We start from the raw sequence: 15,832 nt of genomic DNA, 5'->3' as shown, positions 1-15,832 counted from the left end.
TAGAATATAATCACAAAAGTCTGGTTTTTTGTTTTTTTGGTTTTGTTTGTTTGTTTGTTTGTTTTTTGTTTTGTTTTGTTTTGTTTTTTTTCCGAGACAGGGTTTCTCTGTGTGGCTATCCTGGAACTCACTCTGTAGACCAGGCTGGCCTAGAACTCAGAAATCTGCCTGCCTCTGCCTCCCAAGCGCTGGGATTAAAGGCGTGTGCCACCACCGCCCAAACGTCTGGTTTTTAAATGTAAGCACACACAAAAAATTAAAAGCTCATTATAATTTTACAGTTAGACAACTCGTCAAATTTCAAATTCAGAGAGAGGGGAGGAGAAGAATATTATCAAAGACAGGATCCCATCTTAATGGTTATCAGGGAAAATTTGTTTTTCCACAATCTTCCAGTGATTAGATGAGTAAAACTTAACAAACAAACAAAAAGAGGGTTACAAAACAGACACTTCCAGAACACCATAGTCTTGCTCAAAATCTCTCTCCTCTCCCTTCCCCTTCCTTCCCCTCTCTGTCTCTCTCTGCAACAACATCTGCTCAACTGCGTCCCTCTGTCATTGATCTTTTGTGATCAACAACAGTTATCTCAAAATAATTTATGTAGCCGCCTCATTTTGCCTCTGAAAACTTTTACTTGCTTTGAACAACCTGGTGGAATACTTGCAGGCGTCACCGCTCTCCACACAATGCGGTAACCCAAACACAGCTAGCAGTACAGCTCAAAGATCTTTCACTCCATGTTCCTTCCTAAGGCTCATAAACCTCTAAGTGGCTCTCCAAAGTAATTCATATTCTGCATCGGGGGGAAGATTTCCCTCTGGCTTATGACTAATCTTCACTCAGACTCTTAAATCTTACAAAAGACCGGGATGAACTTCCGGTTCAGTGCAGGGGGGGAGGGGGGGCGGGGGTATGGGTGGGGCTGCTTGCTCACTCAGAGCCTGCCTCTTCATTCAGGACATAAAGCCTCTATCCGCCTCTTTAACCAGGACACAGAAAGATTTTGGCAGCAACCATGGCCACCTTCGTGGAGCTCAGTACCAAAGCCAAGATGCCCATTGTGGGTCTGGGCACTTGGAAGGTGAGTGCGAAGTCTTGGGACACCTGTAGCCTCTGAGCAGGGTCTTGTCATTTCCTCTTCTTTTTATGGCATCTACTGGGAGTTTGGAACCCTAGAGCCAGAACCCAAGTTGTTTTTGACTTTTCTGTTGTTTCAGGCCTCAAAACTCTGTCAGACTTTCCCCATCAGCGACTTCCCTGACAAGTGTCAGGTTTCAAGCTTTCGGGAACTGGAACTCAACAATTAACCTCTTAGCAAGCTTTCTTCTGAACTTATGAGACACTTAACATTTTATAAGTTTTGGCTGGTTTGATCTTTTTCTGGCTGAGTTATTCAGAGGCAGGACACCAAAAGCTCAAAACGACCCACCTCCGCTTGCTGCCCGTAGGAGAAAGACTGCAGTCTGGAAGCCTGGGGGGAAAGGTGGAGTCTCAAACCCCAGCACAGGCTGCTGGTACCTGCACTTTACCAAGACTCTACACCATTTTCTGAGCTCAGCAAACTAAACAGGAAGACCACGGAGCCTGGGCTCAGATCCTGCCTGGCAGTGTGCTCCCCTGGCAGAATGCCCCAAGGTCCAACCCACTTTCTGGTGAAGCAGATTTCCCAGCTTCTGTTGAGAGACAAGTCTGACATTGTCCCATCTCCTAACTCTGCCCTTGGGTTTATTTCCCTTGGTGATAACATGACAGTGGTCAGCTTGTTTCCAGGAGCTCTCTCTATTTGGTTTCTGCAGGCTGGGGAGTTACACTCGTGTTTAGGCTTGCCCTAGAACTCACTCTGTAGCGTGGGTTGGCCTTGAACTTGCAATCCTCCTGCCTCAGCCTCTAGAGGTTATCACAAGTGTGAGCCACTTCCAGGAGCTGTTTTTGGAATCTTAGTCTCTTGTTCTGGTTTCTAAGAGCCTCTGTCTCTTGTTCTTTGCACTGTCTTTTTCTTCTGTTAGAAGTTTCACTTTCTACCAAGCTGACAAACTAGCTTACCAGAAGTAACTCTCAGAAATTCAAAATTTGACAGAAAGCTTCACAAGGGAGTTGTTCTCAAGATAAGGAGATGGTAATTAGCATGGGAGAGTCTGCTCCTATCTGTAGAAATGCTTCTGAATCTGCTAGAGGCCACTTCTTGTCCCAGGGAAGCTGACTATTGTCTCTCTGGTGCTTTTCTTTTCTACTTGTAAAAAAAATTACTTATTTATTTTATGTATATGAGTACACTGTAGCTGTTTTCAGACACACCAGAAGAGGGCATCGGATCCCATTACAGATGGTTGTGAGCCACCATGTGGTTATTGGGAATTGAACTCAGGACCTCTGGAAGAGCAGTGCTCTTAACCTCTGAGCCATCTCTCCAGCCCCCTTTCTGGTGCCTTTCTATGTCTGATACTTAACCAAGATGTTTCTGGATTTGGTGAAAGAAGAGGTGTTTTTTTTTTTTTTTTTTTGTTGTTCGATTGATTGTTTTGTTGATGGAAGGCTTTTTTTTTTTTTTTTTTTTTTTTTTTTGCATTTATGTTTATTTTGGGGACAACTATGTGCCCCAAGCTAGCCTCAAACTCACAATCCTGCTGTTTTCCAAATACTGGGATTATACACATGGGCCACTATACCCAGTGGTGGTTTTCTCCTTTTTGAAAAAAAGTTGGTTGTATTTCATTCGTGAGTCGAGCTGTGTAAGCTGCTCTGTGATCCAGTCTGGATTTACCATTTGACAACCATTCTCCACAGTCTTATCATGGTCTGGGGCTGAAATTCCTCTAGTTCACTGCAGAGTTGAGTCTGGCTTTCAGCAACTTGCAGTGGGAGGCATCTGTCACCCCAGAAACAAGAGCTCCTTTAAGACCAGGTACATTAGATGGAAACTGACTTTCAGCTCTGATAGAACACGGGATGGGTGAACATTAAAGTTCATTTTTTCTTCTCCTTTGAAAAGTTTGTTTTCTTCCCCAGTGGGCCCCCCTGCCCCAAGCAATGCAGTAGTTTGGTGAAACTGGGCTGTGTGGAGCCTGCTGAGGAAAGTTTTGGTATAAGAGCCTCCAATGGCCTTTTCTGTTGCCTTTTAGTCTACCCCAAACCAAGTCAAGGAAGCTGTGAAGGCGGCCATTGACTCTGGGTATCGCCATATTGACTGCGCGTATGCGTATTGCAATGAGAAGGAGGTGGGAGAAGCCATCCAAGAGAAGATCAAAGAGAAGGCTGTGAGGCGGGAGGACCTCTTCATCGTCAGCAAGGTACAATGGCCCTCTTGGTGGATGAAGCTTCAAGGCAGGTAGAATCTGGTCCATACCAAGAACCCTCTCCAGTACTGCTGCGATTCTGCTGCAGGTCTAGCCTCCTGTGTTAGCTGTCCCATAACAAGGATGGCTCCTCTGAGATTTGAGTACTCTTGACTTTCATGCTTTCTGTCAGGGAAATCCTTCTGCCCACTCAGATGCTAGGGTTGCCCTTAAGGGTGGTGGGTCCTGGGGCAGGAGGGATGGCTCAGAGGTTAAGAGAACCCACTGCTCTTGCAGAAGACCATAATTTGGTTCCTACCACCCAAGATCAGGTGGCTCACAACTCCTGTAACTCAAGTTCCAAAGAGTCTGACGCCCTCTTCTGGCCTCTTCAGGCACCCACTCACACAGTGTACATGCATACACTGAAATAACAAATAAATCTTTTTTTAAAAAAGAGGATGGGCCCTGAGCCATTACCACTCAGTACTGTGTTCTTAGTGGCTATGTAGAAAGAATATTTTTTTTAATTGTCGGATAGGAATATCTTTTTATCTCAGTAAAGGTGAATTATAAAATGCTGTGAAAAAGAGAGGCGAGGGGTGTGTAGAATGAGGCGGTTGACTGGCTGTCACTAGCTGGTACATGCTACCCACTTGGAAACTGCATCTGGTGTGAGACACAGACTCTGTAGCGCATGGCCATTAAATGCCTTGTAATTCATCATTAGGGCGTGGTATCTTGGAGGAAATGGGACGATCCCACAAATAGCATTAGAATGCTAAGTGATCTAAGAAATACATCAAATGCTACAAGCATGAAAAAACATGTCACCCTCAACCCTTAGGAAATGACCTAACTCACTGAGCCTTGCATATCAGATCATGTATATTAACTATCTAGGTTGGTTAAATATAAATAGTCTGCCCTGAAGCTAGATCAGACTGTAAATCTCTGAGGAGGTTTCGTGAGTATAGTGTGACTCATTCTCCATTTCCTACCCCTGCCCCCCACCCCCGTCCTGCTCTGCAGTTGTGGCCCACCTGCTTTGAGAAAAAACTGCTAAAGGAAGCCTTTCAGAAGACACTCACGGATCTGAAGCTGGACTATTTGGACCTCTATCTTATTCACTGGCCGCAGGGACTTCAGGTTTGAGCTGTTCTTTGTGCTTATCTGTAGCCTCTGACACGGGGCTGTGGTAATGGGGTCGTGACCCTCTCAACTTCCCGCTGGTTCCGTGTCCAGTGATGCCCTCTCAAGAGATGCCTTGGGATGATCTTGGGTATTGTGTTCCAGGGTCTAGCCGTCCTGCTAATCAAAGAGTGTCTAGGGAGTGGCTGAGCCAAGTGCAAAGATGCTGGGAATCAGATCCTTGCCTAGCGGTCTTGAAATTAAAATTTCCTCCAGTTTATGTGGGTCCAGATAATGTTGCGTTGGTTTCCAAGGTGATGGAAATTCCTGATCACCTCTATGACATATAATGGGACACTTGGAAACTGGTCCAGCAGTTTCTGTAATTTAGGATTTACCTAACCATTGTAGGTTGGGATAGAGATGCGGTTGAAACGGTTGAAACCTGATGTCTGCAAGTGTGTCCCCTGGAGCCTGACTAGGCTCTAAGCAGGTGTGGGTACTGGGTATTTCACTGTCCTGGATCTTTGCTTCATAGAACCAGGTGCAACCAATGGGCATTTGTTTTGTATTTACAGCCAGGAAAGGAGTTATTCCCCAAAGATGATCAAGGCAATATCCTTACCAGTAAAACAACGTTCTTGGAAGCCTGGGAGGTAGGTTCCAGCTTCTACTGTGCTATCGAGACTTCCATTGTGGTATGAATAGGCCCACATGCCTTGTGTGTAATTCTGTCTCTGTTTTTCTCTAGTTCTTCTAACCCCTTCCTCACCATGTTAGGATTTAGGGTTCATCTAGACTCACAGTGTATCCCTGATTAGCCTGGAGCTCACAGAGATCCATCAGACTGCTGCCAGGTGCTGAGATTAAAATCATCTGTTTTTGAGGTGACAATTAGGACCTCAACTGAGACAGAAAACAGCATTCCTCAGTTTGTGGTAAACATACAGTAGTTTGAAACTAAGGACAGGAACTTAGTACAGGGATGTTGCCTTTATTTGCACATGTTGGCTGAGTAGTCTATGGAAAAAAAATATATTATTAATAATGTTATAATATAACAATATATTATTATTATTACTATTATTATTATTACTATTATTATTATTATTAAATTTGGGTTTTCAAGACAGGTTTCTCTGCAGCCCTGGTGTCCTAGAACTTGGAACTCAGATCTACCTTCCTTTGCCTTCCAGTGCTTAAAGGCACGCACCACCACACCCAGCTGGCCTAGGGAAAAGTTTTAACTCTTTTAAGCCATTTTCCTCTTACATATGGCTGGTGGGAAGTCTCAGTGGTACAGTGCTCAACAGCTCTACCTAGCAAGGTCCTTCCTCACGAACTCTGGTGGCTCTCAGCTTTGTACACTGAAGTCACTAGGGCAATTTTGAACATCCGAATTCCCGTGCTGCATCCCAGAGGAAGTCCGTAAGAAGCTTGGGGAGTGGGGCTGAACTTTTATTTTCTTTTTCTTGTTCTCCCCCTCCCCGCTCTCTCTGTCTCTCCCTGTCTCTCTCTGTCTCTCCTTTCTCTCTCTCTCTCTCTCTCTCTCTCTCTCTCTCTCTCTCTCTCTCTCTCTTTCTCTTTCTTTCTACAAGGTCTTACTACATAGCCCCGGCTGGTCTGAAATTCACTATTCAGACCATTATTCACTGAAATTCCAGAGCAGAGTGTCCTGGAATTTAGAGCGATACACTGCCACTGCCTTCTGCCTGCTGGGATTAAGGGTGTGCACCACCACACGCAGCAACATCTAAAAAAAAAAAAAAAAAATGTTAGCTTTCAGAGGGTTCTGAGTTGCACAAAGGCCGAGAGAAACAGCAAACTACGGCCTGAACACACTCTGCGGTCTCTGCTGTTAGTCCTTGCTTCTGAACACCCATCGCCATCTTTGCTGCTGGTGCTTGCTTCTGCCATCCTTTCCAGCCTGTTCATGATTTCCCTCATTTACATTATTTGTTTTTTCAGGCCCAATTTAAACTCTGCTTATCCTCTCATCCTGAGACCCATGTGTATTCCTTACTTTCCATATCGATGTGCACGGTCATGCCAACTGACAGTGAGCCAAGCAGCCTCACTGTGAAGGCTCACAACTCACTGACAGAAGCACACTGTATACTTTTATATGCTGCAAACTCCTTAGGCAGGAACCTATCATAAATGAATTACAAATACATGTTGAATCTGTGGCTGCCACTATCAGGTATGATCTCTTTCGACAATTTTTAAATTGCTCATTCTGGGCAAAAAAATTATCTTAAAAAGTACCTTTTCTCAGAGTTAACGCACAGTCATGGTTGTGGCGAGTGGTCAACTGGCCGGATTTCAGGCCCAGATGAGAGTGGGGTTAAAAATAAAGGTAGGAAGTTGGTAATGATGACACAGGCCTATAATCCAGGTGCAGGAGGCAGAGGCAGGAGGATCATAAGTTTGAGGCTGGCCTGGGCTTCAGAAGAAGTTTAAAGCTAATCTGGTTAATTAGAGAGACCATATCTCAAAATTTTAAGATGGAAGAAAAAGGCTAAAGATATAGTTCAACAACAATAGAGTGCCTGAATGGTCCTAGCATCAGCCTGTACTCACTGTCTGTCTGTCTGTCTGTCTTCTATCTATCTATCTATCTATCTATCTATCTATCTATCTCTTTCTCTCTTACACACACACACACACACACACACACACACACAGAGAGAGAGAGAGAGAGAGAGAGAGAGAGAGAGAGAGAGAGAGAGATTTGGGGAAGAAAGAGAAATTGAGAGCAGAACGCATACATTCCTAGTAGCATCTACCCCTTGATGAGCGTCTGCTGTCTGCACTGATACTTCTCTCTTGTGTGGCAGCTTACCTAAAACTTGGAAGGTTGTGTAGCCATATCTCAGGACAAAATCAAGCTAGTATCCCAATATCCTACAGCCATCTAAAAAATGTTCCTCCCTGTGACAGGGTATGGAGGAACTGGTGGACCAGGGGCTGGTGAAAGCTCTGGGCGTCTCCAACTTCAACCACTTCCAGATTGAAAGACTCCTGAACAAGCCTGGACTGAAACATAAGCCAGTGACCAACCAGGTAAGTTCTGTTTGGTGCAGGGTCCTGCTCCAGGCCTGCTTCAACACTGGGAGGCAAGTTCAATCCTGTCTGCAGAGTCTCCTCTCTGAGGTCTGTGTTCAGGATGCTTAGTGAGGTGGGAGGCAGGTCTCTGGGTCTGGTTTGTAGCACATCTATCAGTGGGTTGTGTTTGGCCTCTGTGTTGGTCCTTTCTTGTGCCTGGAGTTCCCGCTGAGCCACTCAGAAAGGCCTCCTTCCCAAGTGATGGAGATGTTTTCTCTTGCAGGTCGAATGCCACCCTTACCTCACCCAGGAAAAACTGATCCAGTACTGTCACTCCAAGGGCATCGCTGTCACGGCCTACAGTCCCCTGGGCTCCCCAGACAGGCCTAGGTGAGGCTTCAGAGTGTGACTTTTCTTTTTCTTTTTTTTTTTTTTTTTAGCAGTCTTAAAATTATTGTTTAAAAAACTGGTTAGCATTGATATAAATTTCTTATGTATCTGGAAAAAAGTTCTCTATAGCAATATATTTGACACATATAAATAGGATTGCATGGGGGTGGGGGGATACATTTTTTTTTAAGACAGGATACCTTACCTCTTAAGAATGCTTCTACTATTTAATGCTAGGGTACCCTCTGCAAATCACTGAGGCTGCAGGGCATACAGATGGGGATCACAGGAAAGACACAAAACTTCCAGGAGGATTCCCCACCCATTTTGCAGGTGGGGAAGGCTGTGATGCTCGGCCTTGATAGTGTCATGGAAGTGGCTGTCATTGGCTTGTAACAGCCTGGAGATTTACTCATGCCAGCTATCTTTCCATCTTTAGCGCCAAGCCAGAGGACCCTTCACTACTAGAGGACCCCAAAATTAAAGAGATTGCCGCCAAGCATAAGAAAACCTCAGCCCAGGTAAAGTAATGTGCCTCCTTACTTTCAACCCTGCAATCCATTCTTAGTCTTGTTTTATTCTTTGTATTGCCTTCTTTTAATCCCGTGGAGAGGAGGAAATGGGAAATATAAGTCTATTTCCATCTCCAGGAAATGCTGCTGCTATCAAACAAGGACCACTTCTGTTCATTAGCTTCTTGCCAAGTCTTCACTCCTGACTAGAGAAATCATGGTGTTGCTTTTAGGATTACAGAAGATAAAAGAGCCAGAGGGAGCCACAAAGATAATCTTTGTTTTAGTTACTTTTCTGTTGCTGTGATAAGACATCATGACCAAAGCAACTTATAAAAGAAAGGATTTTTTTTTTAGCTTACAGTTACAGAGAGATAGGAGTCCATAGACGTCATGGTGGGAACAATGACAGCAGGCAGGCAGGTGTGGTGCTGGAGCAACAGCTAAGCTCACATCTCAAGCCACAAACAGGAAACTGAGGGCACACTGGGAATGACTTAAGTCTTGAAACCTTAAGCCTGCCCTCAGTGATGTGCATTCTCTAACAAGGCTAACCCTCCTAAATCTTCCTAAACAGTTCCACTCACTGGGGACCAAGTTTCCAAACACAGGCACTTGTGCGGTCATTCTCATTTAAACCACCAAAGTCCTCTTTTAGTGAACATATGCCCTCTTCACTTTTTGTGCACAGGTTCTGATTCGGTTCCACATCCAGAGGAATGTGATGGTGATCCCGAAGTCTGTGACGCCAGCGCGTATACAGGAGAACATTCAGGTAAGATCGTGATGTGAAGACTCCCGTTAGGCTTTCTTCTCATCCAGTTCCTGGATTATCTGTGTGTCTTCCCCAATTTCTGATCATCTTGTGAATACTTGCCCCAGGGAGGTGGCCTCAACAGAGCTGAGATAAATCACCAGTAAGCCACAAATGGGCTGGGCTGGGGGGGGGGGGGCAGAGAAGCCCTGTGAACTCTGAGCACAGAGTGTATGCTTTCCCATGAACACTTAGATTAAAAGCCATAGATTTCCTGTCCAAGTGTAGACTGCCCTGGTCTACATGGCAACCTTTTACCTGGAGAACAGGCATGGACCAGACTTGAGGAAATGTCCTTTCTGAAGAATCCCATGTGTCCCTCGAGGATTAGACAATGCACGGAGATTTTGTCACTACAAGCGCTCTCTCTCTCTCTCTCTCTCTCTCTCTCTCTCTCTCTCTTTTGAACACTGAATTCTATAAATAATTCAGTCTTAATGTAGAAAATGGTTTGTATGCAGTGTGAGCCTATGTGTGCAGAGGAATGCCTGTAGTCTCAGGCACCAGCCCTTTCCTTGCTAAGGATGCTTCCGCTCTCTCGTCCTTCCAGGTCTTTGACTTCCAGTTGAGTGACGAGGAGATGGCCACTATCCTTAGCTTCAACAGAAACTGGAGGGCCTGCCTGCTGCCTGAGTAAGTGGGGTAGGGTTGTCAGTGAGCTTCCTGGTGTTGTAAAGGATTCACTGGAAGGGTTGGAAGACATCATCTTCAAATACTGTTTTTAGGAACTTATGAAAAAGTAAAATTTGAGTCATGGGAAGTCATGACTGCCAATTGCCGGAGTGCTCATCCACTCTCTCACTCACTCACTGGCTTATCTGTAATGTGCTATGTGTACTATGACTAGTTGCTTGGCATATCACACTATACAAACGTCATGTTTCCCACTCCTGTATTCTAGAAATAGCTGAAGTATGTACCTCAGACAGTAACAGATGCCATAGGGAAAAAATAAAGTTAGTAAAAGGTATGAGATGTAGTGTGTCTTGAAAGAACAGAGACTTTATAGGTGATGGTCCAAGGACAGTTTTGCTGATAAAACCATGTGGTATTAGGGCAACACCTTTCTTGGTAATTACAACAGTGGGTGCAACTGCCTTGAGGTGTAGTGGATTTAGGGGTCCTGAATCAGGAAGCTAGTGAAGCTGCAGTCAATGAGGAGTAAGGGCTATTGTGGGAAGAAATGAATTTTGAGACAGCTTTAAAGCTAAGGGCATACAGGTGGTATCAACTGTGAGGAGGACTTTGATTTTTAAAATGGAAGGAGCTTAGAAGCCAGGAGAGAATGTGAGCAGAGCCTGGTATGATCTGACATGTCTTAAAAGTTTCACAGCGACTTCTGCTTGAGAGACCACTGTTGTTGTAATTATTTAAAAAGTGGCTGCTGGTTATGCCCACTATCTAACCTGCTGCGGTTCTGCCTAGCTCAACCACATGGCCAGAGGCCACGTGTGCACCGCAGCTAGAAATGGCCAGCCAGAGACACCAGCCCTGCCACCCACGAGACTCCAGCATGGGAGATGGCTCTGCCAATCTTCCACACTGTCTCTACAAGGCTGGGTGGGCATTGCCCAGACCATCCCGCCATCCATGCTGGACTAGTGGGAAGATGAGACTCTAATGCTTAAATTATCCAAAGGCTTTATATATTTGATAATGATCAATAACAAGATGCCCATATAATCAGAGATGTAACCCAATACCCAACCTAGATATACCAACTACCTTTGACTGCTACAGACAAGCAAACATCAGCTTCCATGTCCCCTTCTCTTATTCTCAATCTCTCCCTAACTCCTCCTCTTCCTTCTCCTCCTCTTCTCTTTTCTCCTCCTCTTCCTCTCCTTACTCCTCCCACCTTAGCTCCTCCTACAGACCACAAGGCGCCTACCTTAGCAGTCCAGGGAAGAAAGGACAATAATTGTACTTGGCTTCCAATAGAAAATAGCCGATTGGATTTGCCAAAAGGGTAACAAATATGGTTTGGCCTGGCTGGTTTTGTTTGTTTTATATGAACAGTTCAAGAACAGAACTGTCATTTAGAAGTCAAGGATTTGGCTCGAGACATGTTTGTGATGCTTTTTGGTCACCAAATAGGTAAATTTTAGATACGTGAATGAGTGGAGGTAGTAGATGGGTGAAGTAAACTCGGCTGGTTTCTAATCCAAACGTCAGTCATTCAGCAGCTATGAAGCCTTGGGTGGATCTGCAGTTTTGCCAATTCTCTTTCCTTATCTACAGAGTAGGGATGATAATAACATCATTCATAAGCACATAGCTACTGAATACAGAGATCCTAGCTCATGGCTTATCTTGCCTTGTTTAATACAACAACCACAATACAATAACCAATCTGTCAATTTCAACATGATTTCCAACTTTTCAGTAAGGTGCAATTGTCAGGAGCCATAATGGGACAAGCTAATAACTAGCAGGTGATCGTCCTGAAATGGCTTGCCTTGGATTATTATATAATCTGCAACAAGTGGGCCCTTATTCAGCAAGGCTGTAAGGGACTCATTTTAAGAAAGATTCCTGCTATTAATATGCTTTTGCTATTATTATTAAACATGTGTAACAATCACTAAGTAATAGCACACCCCTTTGGAGCAGATCTCTGCAGATCCACAAAGATGTACTGTCTTGTAGTGATGCTATATAGACAATTAGATTGCTTCTTAAGTCTTCGTGATGATCCTATAAGAATTTCTAAAATCATATCAATGATTATTAAGCTCTTTTATAGTGGGACTGCTATTAGGTCTCTTCTGATAATCAAAACTGCAATAACTCTGCCATTTTCCCAAGTGTCACCAGTTAATTGCTCTTAGATGGTAACCAGACTTTCTCCTACTCAGAGCACATCCCAAGAGGTTGTAAAACAATTAACCAAAGGTTATAAAAATGGAACTAACTATTTATTATAGGTGCTAGGACAGAAGATAAAATATTGACTGGGTTTACAAAACTTCACTAATAACTCAGTTATGGTTTTAAACCTTCACTGAACCTGTGGAGCTGAGACAGGTGATAGATGTTTAGCCAGATAATTACTCCCAATGGATATGCATGTAAACATTCTCTGTTGTAAACTTCTATTTCAATTTATGATTTGATTTTTGGTGTGAACTTGTGATGAACTTTGTAACGTGTGATCATGTATTCTGAAGGATGTATAAGTACTGAGGACAAAGAGATGAGAGGCAGATAGAATAGAGAGATACAATGGAGAGGTAGAATAGAATTTTTTACCTTTCCCCACTTAGGATCCTTCTGATTTTTCCCTTAGAAAGCTTTCATAGGAAACTTTTTCCAACTTAGTAATAAACTCTAACCACTTCTCTAAGTGTGCCTTTTTCTTCCTGCAACTTCTGACTAGCAGGTTGAAAGTTAGATCTGCCAAGTTCCTGCTGAGATAGAACAAAGGCTATTTACTTAATCCTTTGCTGTTTTTAGGATGAGGTGCTAAGTGCCAGAAACTGCAGTTTCTGGCCTCAGAGGATCACAGAAGGCAGGTCAGCCACAGTAGCATAGTAACTTAGATAAGTAAACCTTTTATTATACAGCAACCCTAAATATCTCATAAGACAAAGTCTTATTACCCCTCTGCTGATGCTCTTCCCCTTCCGCTGCCTCAAAAAGAACGGACAAGAAAGAAGAATCCCCCACACCTGGGATGCCCCCCTCCCACACTTCTCCCCCTGCATGGAATGAACTCTGAACAGCATTTGTGAGACTCTGGGAAGCATGCCAGGTCTCTAATGGTGTATCATCATGACCTTATTCTGATGATCTGGCTACTGCGTACTTCCCTACCCTCTTTACAAATGCCGTGCATATGAATTAAAGGGGAAGACCACGGTGCAGGGTGAGGAAAGCCTGAATAAGCACACAGAAAGTATATTCTTATAAATATCCTATCAGTACGCTTAGGCTGGGGAAGTGGCTCGGCTGAGAGACTTCTTGTCTGGTTATTTGTGAAGCCTTGAGTTGGATCCCCACAGTCCACAAAGCCAGGCCTCTTTTTCATTCATTGCTGTTACATACGCATACCTTTATGTATATACATATATACTCCTAAGAGATCAAGGAGGGGTATGTGGCAGATTTTGAAGGGAGGAGAAGGAGTGATGTAATTATATTATAATCTGAATACATAAAAGAAATAACAAAAATAAATAAATAAACAAATAAAACCAGGCCTTATAGCATATGCCTGTAATCACAGTCCTTTGGAGGCAGAGGCAGGAGGGTCATAAGTTCAAAGTTGCTCTCCATTACTTAAGTTCAGAGACAGCCTGGTATACTTGGGACCATCTCAAAAAAAAAAAAAAAAAAAAAAAAAAAAAAAAAAGAAGAAGAAGAAGAAGAAGCATGAAGTATTAGATGGCACTAATGTTTCTTCCATGCTTGTGGCTGCAGGACAGTAAACATGGAAGAATATCCCTATGACGCAGAATACTGAAGCTGAATCAGTCCATGAGGCTTCCTCTCTGATGATGCACACCTCACTCCAGGAGTCCTGTTTAAGCCCAGCCTGCCTGACATCGTGAAGTAGGCAAGGCTGTGTTTAAATCCCCACGCTGGACCAGGGACAGACTGTTGCAAGCCAATGTGCCTCGGAGAAGTGAATGGGTATCTCTCCTTCACTTATTTGATCTGACCAAATGTTTGTCAAAAAAAACATCTGGGAACTCTGGTAACATTTGAGGGTATAAAGATAAAACAATAAAGAATCGTAACATTAACAAACATATCCAACACGTTCTGAAGTGATTTTTGAATGAGTGAGCTCACTGGGTCCAACTCTTACCATTCACACTTGGCATGAGAGGAAACCGAGGCATGGTGAAGCCAAGAAGAACTTGCTTGCTTGAGATCTCTTTGCAGGGTGCCTAACCCTAAGTCTCAAAGGAAGGTGCTCTGAGGGGGAGCTCAAGGCAATCTGATGCCCACCTCCTCCTCCCAAGTCTTCTTACCTCTTCTATCACCCTGTGGCTTCCTTGGTCCCTTTTGTTGCTCTCCAACCCTTCCTTGAATTCCCTGTCATGCCAGAGAGTCAGTGCTCATCGGGGAAGAGTCAGAAATCCACAAAGGTCATCTCTGGGAATATTGGGTGGTAAGTGGGGAGTCTGGACAAGAAAAATAATCTATTGTCATTAGCCTGGGACATGTCCCCCTCCCTTTTTTTAAATAATAATTCTTGGAAACATTGCAATCATCTAGAAAGGCATAGAAAAGAATATAAAGGACATCTGGCCACCGCTTTACAAATTTAAAATGCTCACATTTGACCATATTTGCTCCAAATGTTTTGGAAAAAAAGACATTCAAGCACTGTGGTAACCATAGGGTAGAAAACCACGATAGCTTTCCCCTTCCCTGTTACCCACGGTCAGTGTCATGACAGATTGCTGAGTTGTCTTGTCTACTGCTTAGGCGCCTGCTTGCTCTCAGCTCCTGCCTTTCCTCTAGTCGACATGGTGGTAAGTGATTGGAGGACACCTACATCTCCAGGATTCCTGGTCACATGACCTCCTCTGGGATTGCTCAGTGGGAATTCTGTTAGGAAGTCGAAGGGCTGGAGAAGCAAGATGTTCGGGTTTCAGATCCATTTCCTGTAGGAGTCACATTTGCTGTAGAACATCCTCTCTTTCTTGCATCCTCGTCCTGGATTCTGTCTTACCAGTTCACACAGCTTCTGAGATTAGGACACACCACTCTGGCCATTCCTTAGTCTGTCCTTCCATCAAGTTATCGGAATGATTGGGGGGGTGGGGTACTTCTTTTTGAGGCTCTAGTGTTTTCCTCATTGATTCTCCCTACTTTGTAGTTACTTCTTCAAAAGTACTGACTTCTCTCTCTGACTTCCCATATTGCTCTTAGAGGGAAATGAGCCATTAGATTCATGACCCACCCTCACCAAACATGCCAGCGACACAAAAGCCAACAGTGAACCTAGCTGGCTACATTAGTTACTTTTCTGTTGATGTGATAAGACATCATGACCAAAGCAATGGCTAGAACACAATCATCACCACCACCACTACCACCATCATCACCATCACCATCTCATCATCACTATCGTCAATCACCATGTAGCCCTGGCTGCCCCAAAACTACATAGATCAGACTGACTTAAAACTTAAAGAGATCTACCTGCCTCTGCTTTCTGAGTGCTGGGATTAAAGGTGTGTACCATCATACCTAGAAATGTATCTTAATGTGATTAATTCTGTTGGCTAAGACCATTCCTTCAATTAAGGTCGTATTCTGAGGTCTGGGCAGATGTGGGCTTTTGGCTCACTATTCAAGCAATGTCTGGAACGTTATTATACCTTTATTTGACTGCTCAGTATTTGTCACAAACCAGCAGAGTTTAGGTATGAGATCATTGGGGAGGTCATGACTTATCTGTGTCACTTCTGTTCATGAGACAAATGCCCACGTGGAATGTGACAGAGAACAAGTGGAACGCCAGAGTCAGCCATAGTTCCTTTTCATGTCAGTTCACCCAGATTCATCAGTGATCAGAGGCTGAGCTTGTTAGCAGACCAGCTGTCTACCCAGAATCGAGATGAAAACACTGGTGCTGATTCTGAGCAGTATTTCTACTGCTCAGCCTAGACAAGACTCGTTTGCAAGTGTGTGCGCACAAAAAT

The 15,832-nt window shown here is 44.0% G+C and overlaps 1 protein-coding gene across 1 annotated transcript; it reads left to right on the top strand.

The window, feature by feature from the left end:
• Positions 1-930: 930 nt before the first annotated feature.
• On the top strand, positions 931-13,926 carry LOC117721061 (aldose reductase-related protein 2). Its single transcript, XM_034519752.2, has 10 exons — positions 931-1,084; positions 3,123-3,290; positions 4,308-4,424; positions 4,985-5,062; positions 7,350-7,472; positions 7,738-7,844; positions 8,284-8,365; positions 9,048-9,131; positions 9,721-9,803; positions 13,593-13,926. The coding sequence occupies exons 1-10, from the start codon at positions 1,019-1,021 to the stop codon at positions 13,633-13,635; spliced, it is 951 nt and encodes a 316-aa protein (XP_034375643.1). The 5' UTR covers positions 931-1,018; the 3' UTR covers positions 13,636-13,926.
• The last annotated feature ends 1,906 nt before the right edge of the window (positions 13,927-15,832 follow it).

Source organism: Arvicanthis niloticus, chromosome 15, assembly GCF_011762505.2.
Source record: "Arvicanthis niloticus isolate mArvNil1 chromosome 15, mArvNil1.pat.X, whole genome shotgun sequence".
Taxonomy (NCBI): domain Eukaryota; kingdom Metazoa; phylum Chordata; class Mammalia; order Rodentia; family Muridae; genus Arvicanthis; species Arvicanthis niloticus.
This window is presented reverse-complemented; position numbering and strand designations above follow the sequence as displayed.

What these genes read in the sequence shown, in the direction of transcription:
- LOC117721061 (XM_034519752.2), top strand. Translation starts at nt 1,019, where the DNA reads ATGGCCACCTTCGTGGAGCTCAGTACCAAAGCCAAGATGCCCATTGTG. An exon ending in CGTTCTTGGAAGCCTGGGAG is followed by an intron (nt 5,063 to 7,349) that starts GTAGGTTCCAGC and finishes TCCCTGTGACAG; the next exon opens with GGTATGGAGGAACTGGTGGA. An exon ending in AGGGCCTGCCTGCTGCCTGA is followed by an intron (nt 9,804 to 13,592) that starts GTAAGTGGGGTA and finishes TTGTGGCTGCAG; the next exon opens with GACAGTAAACATGGAAGAAT.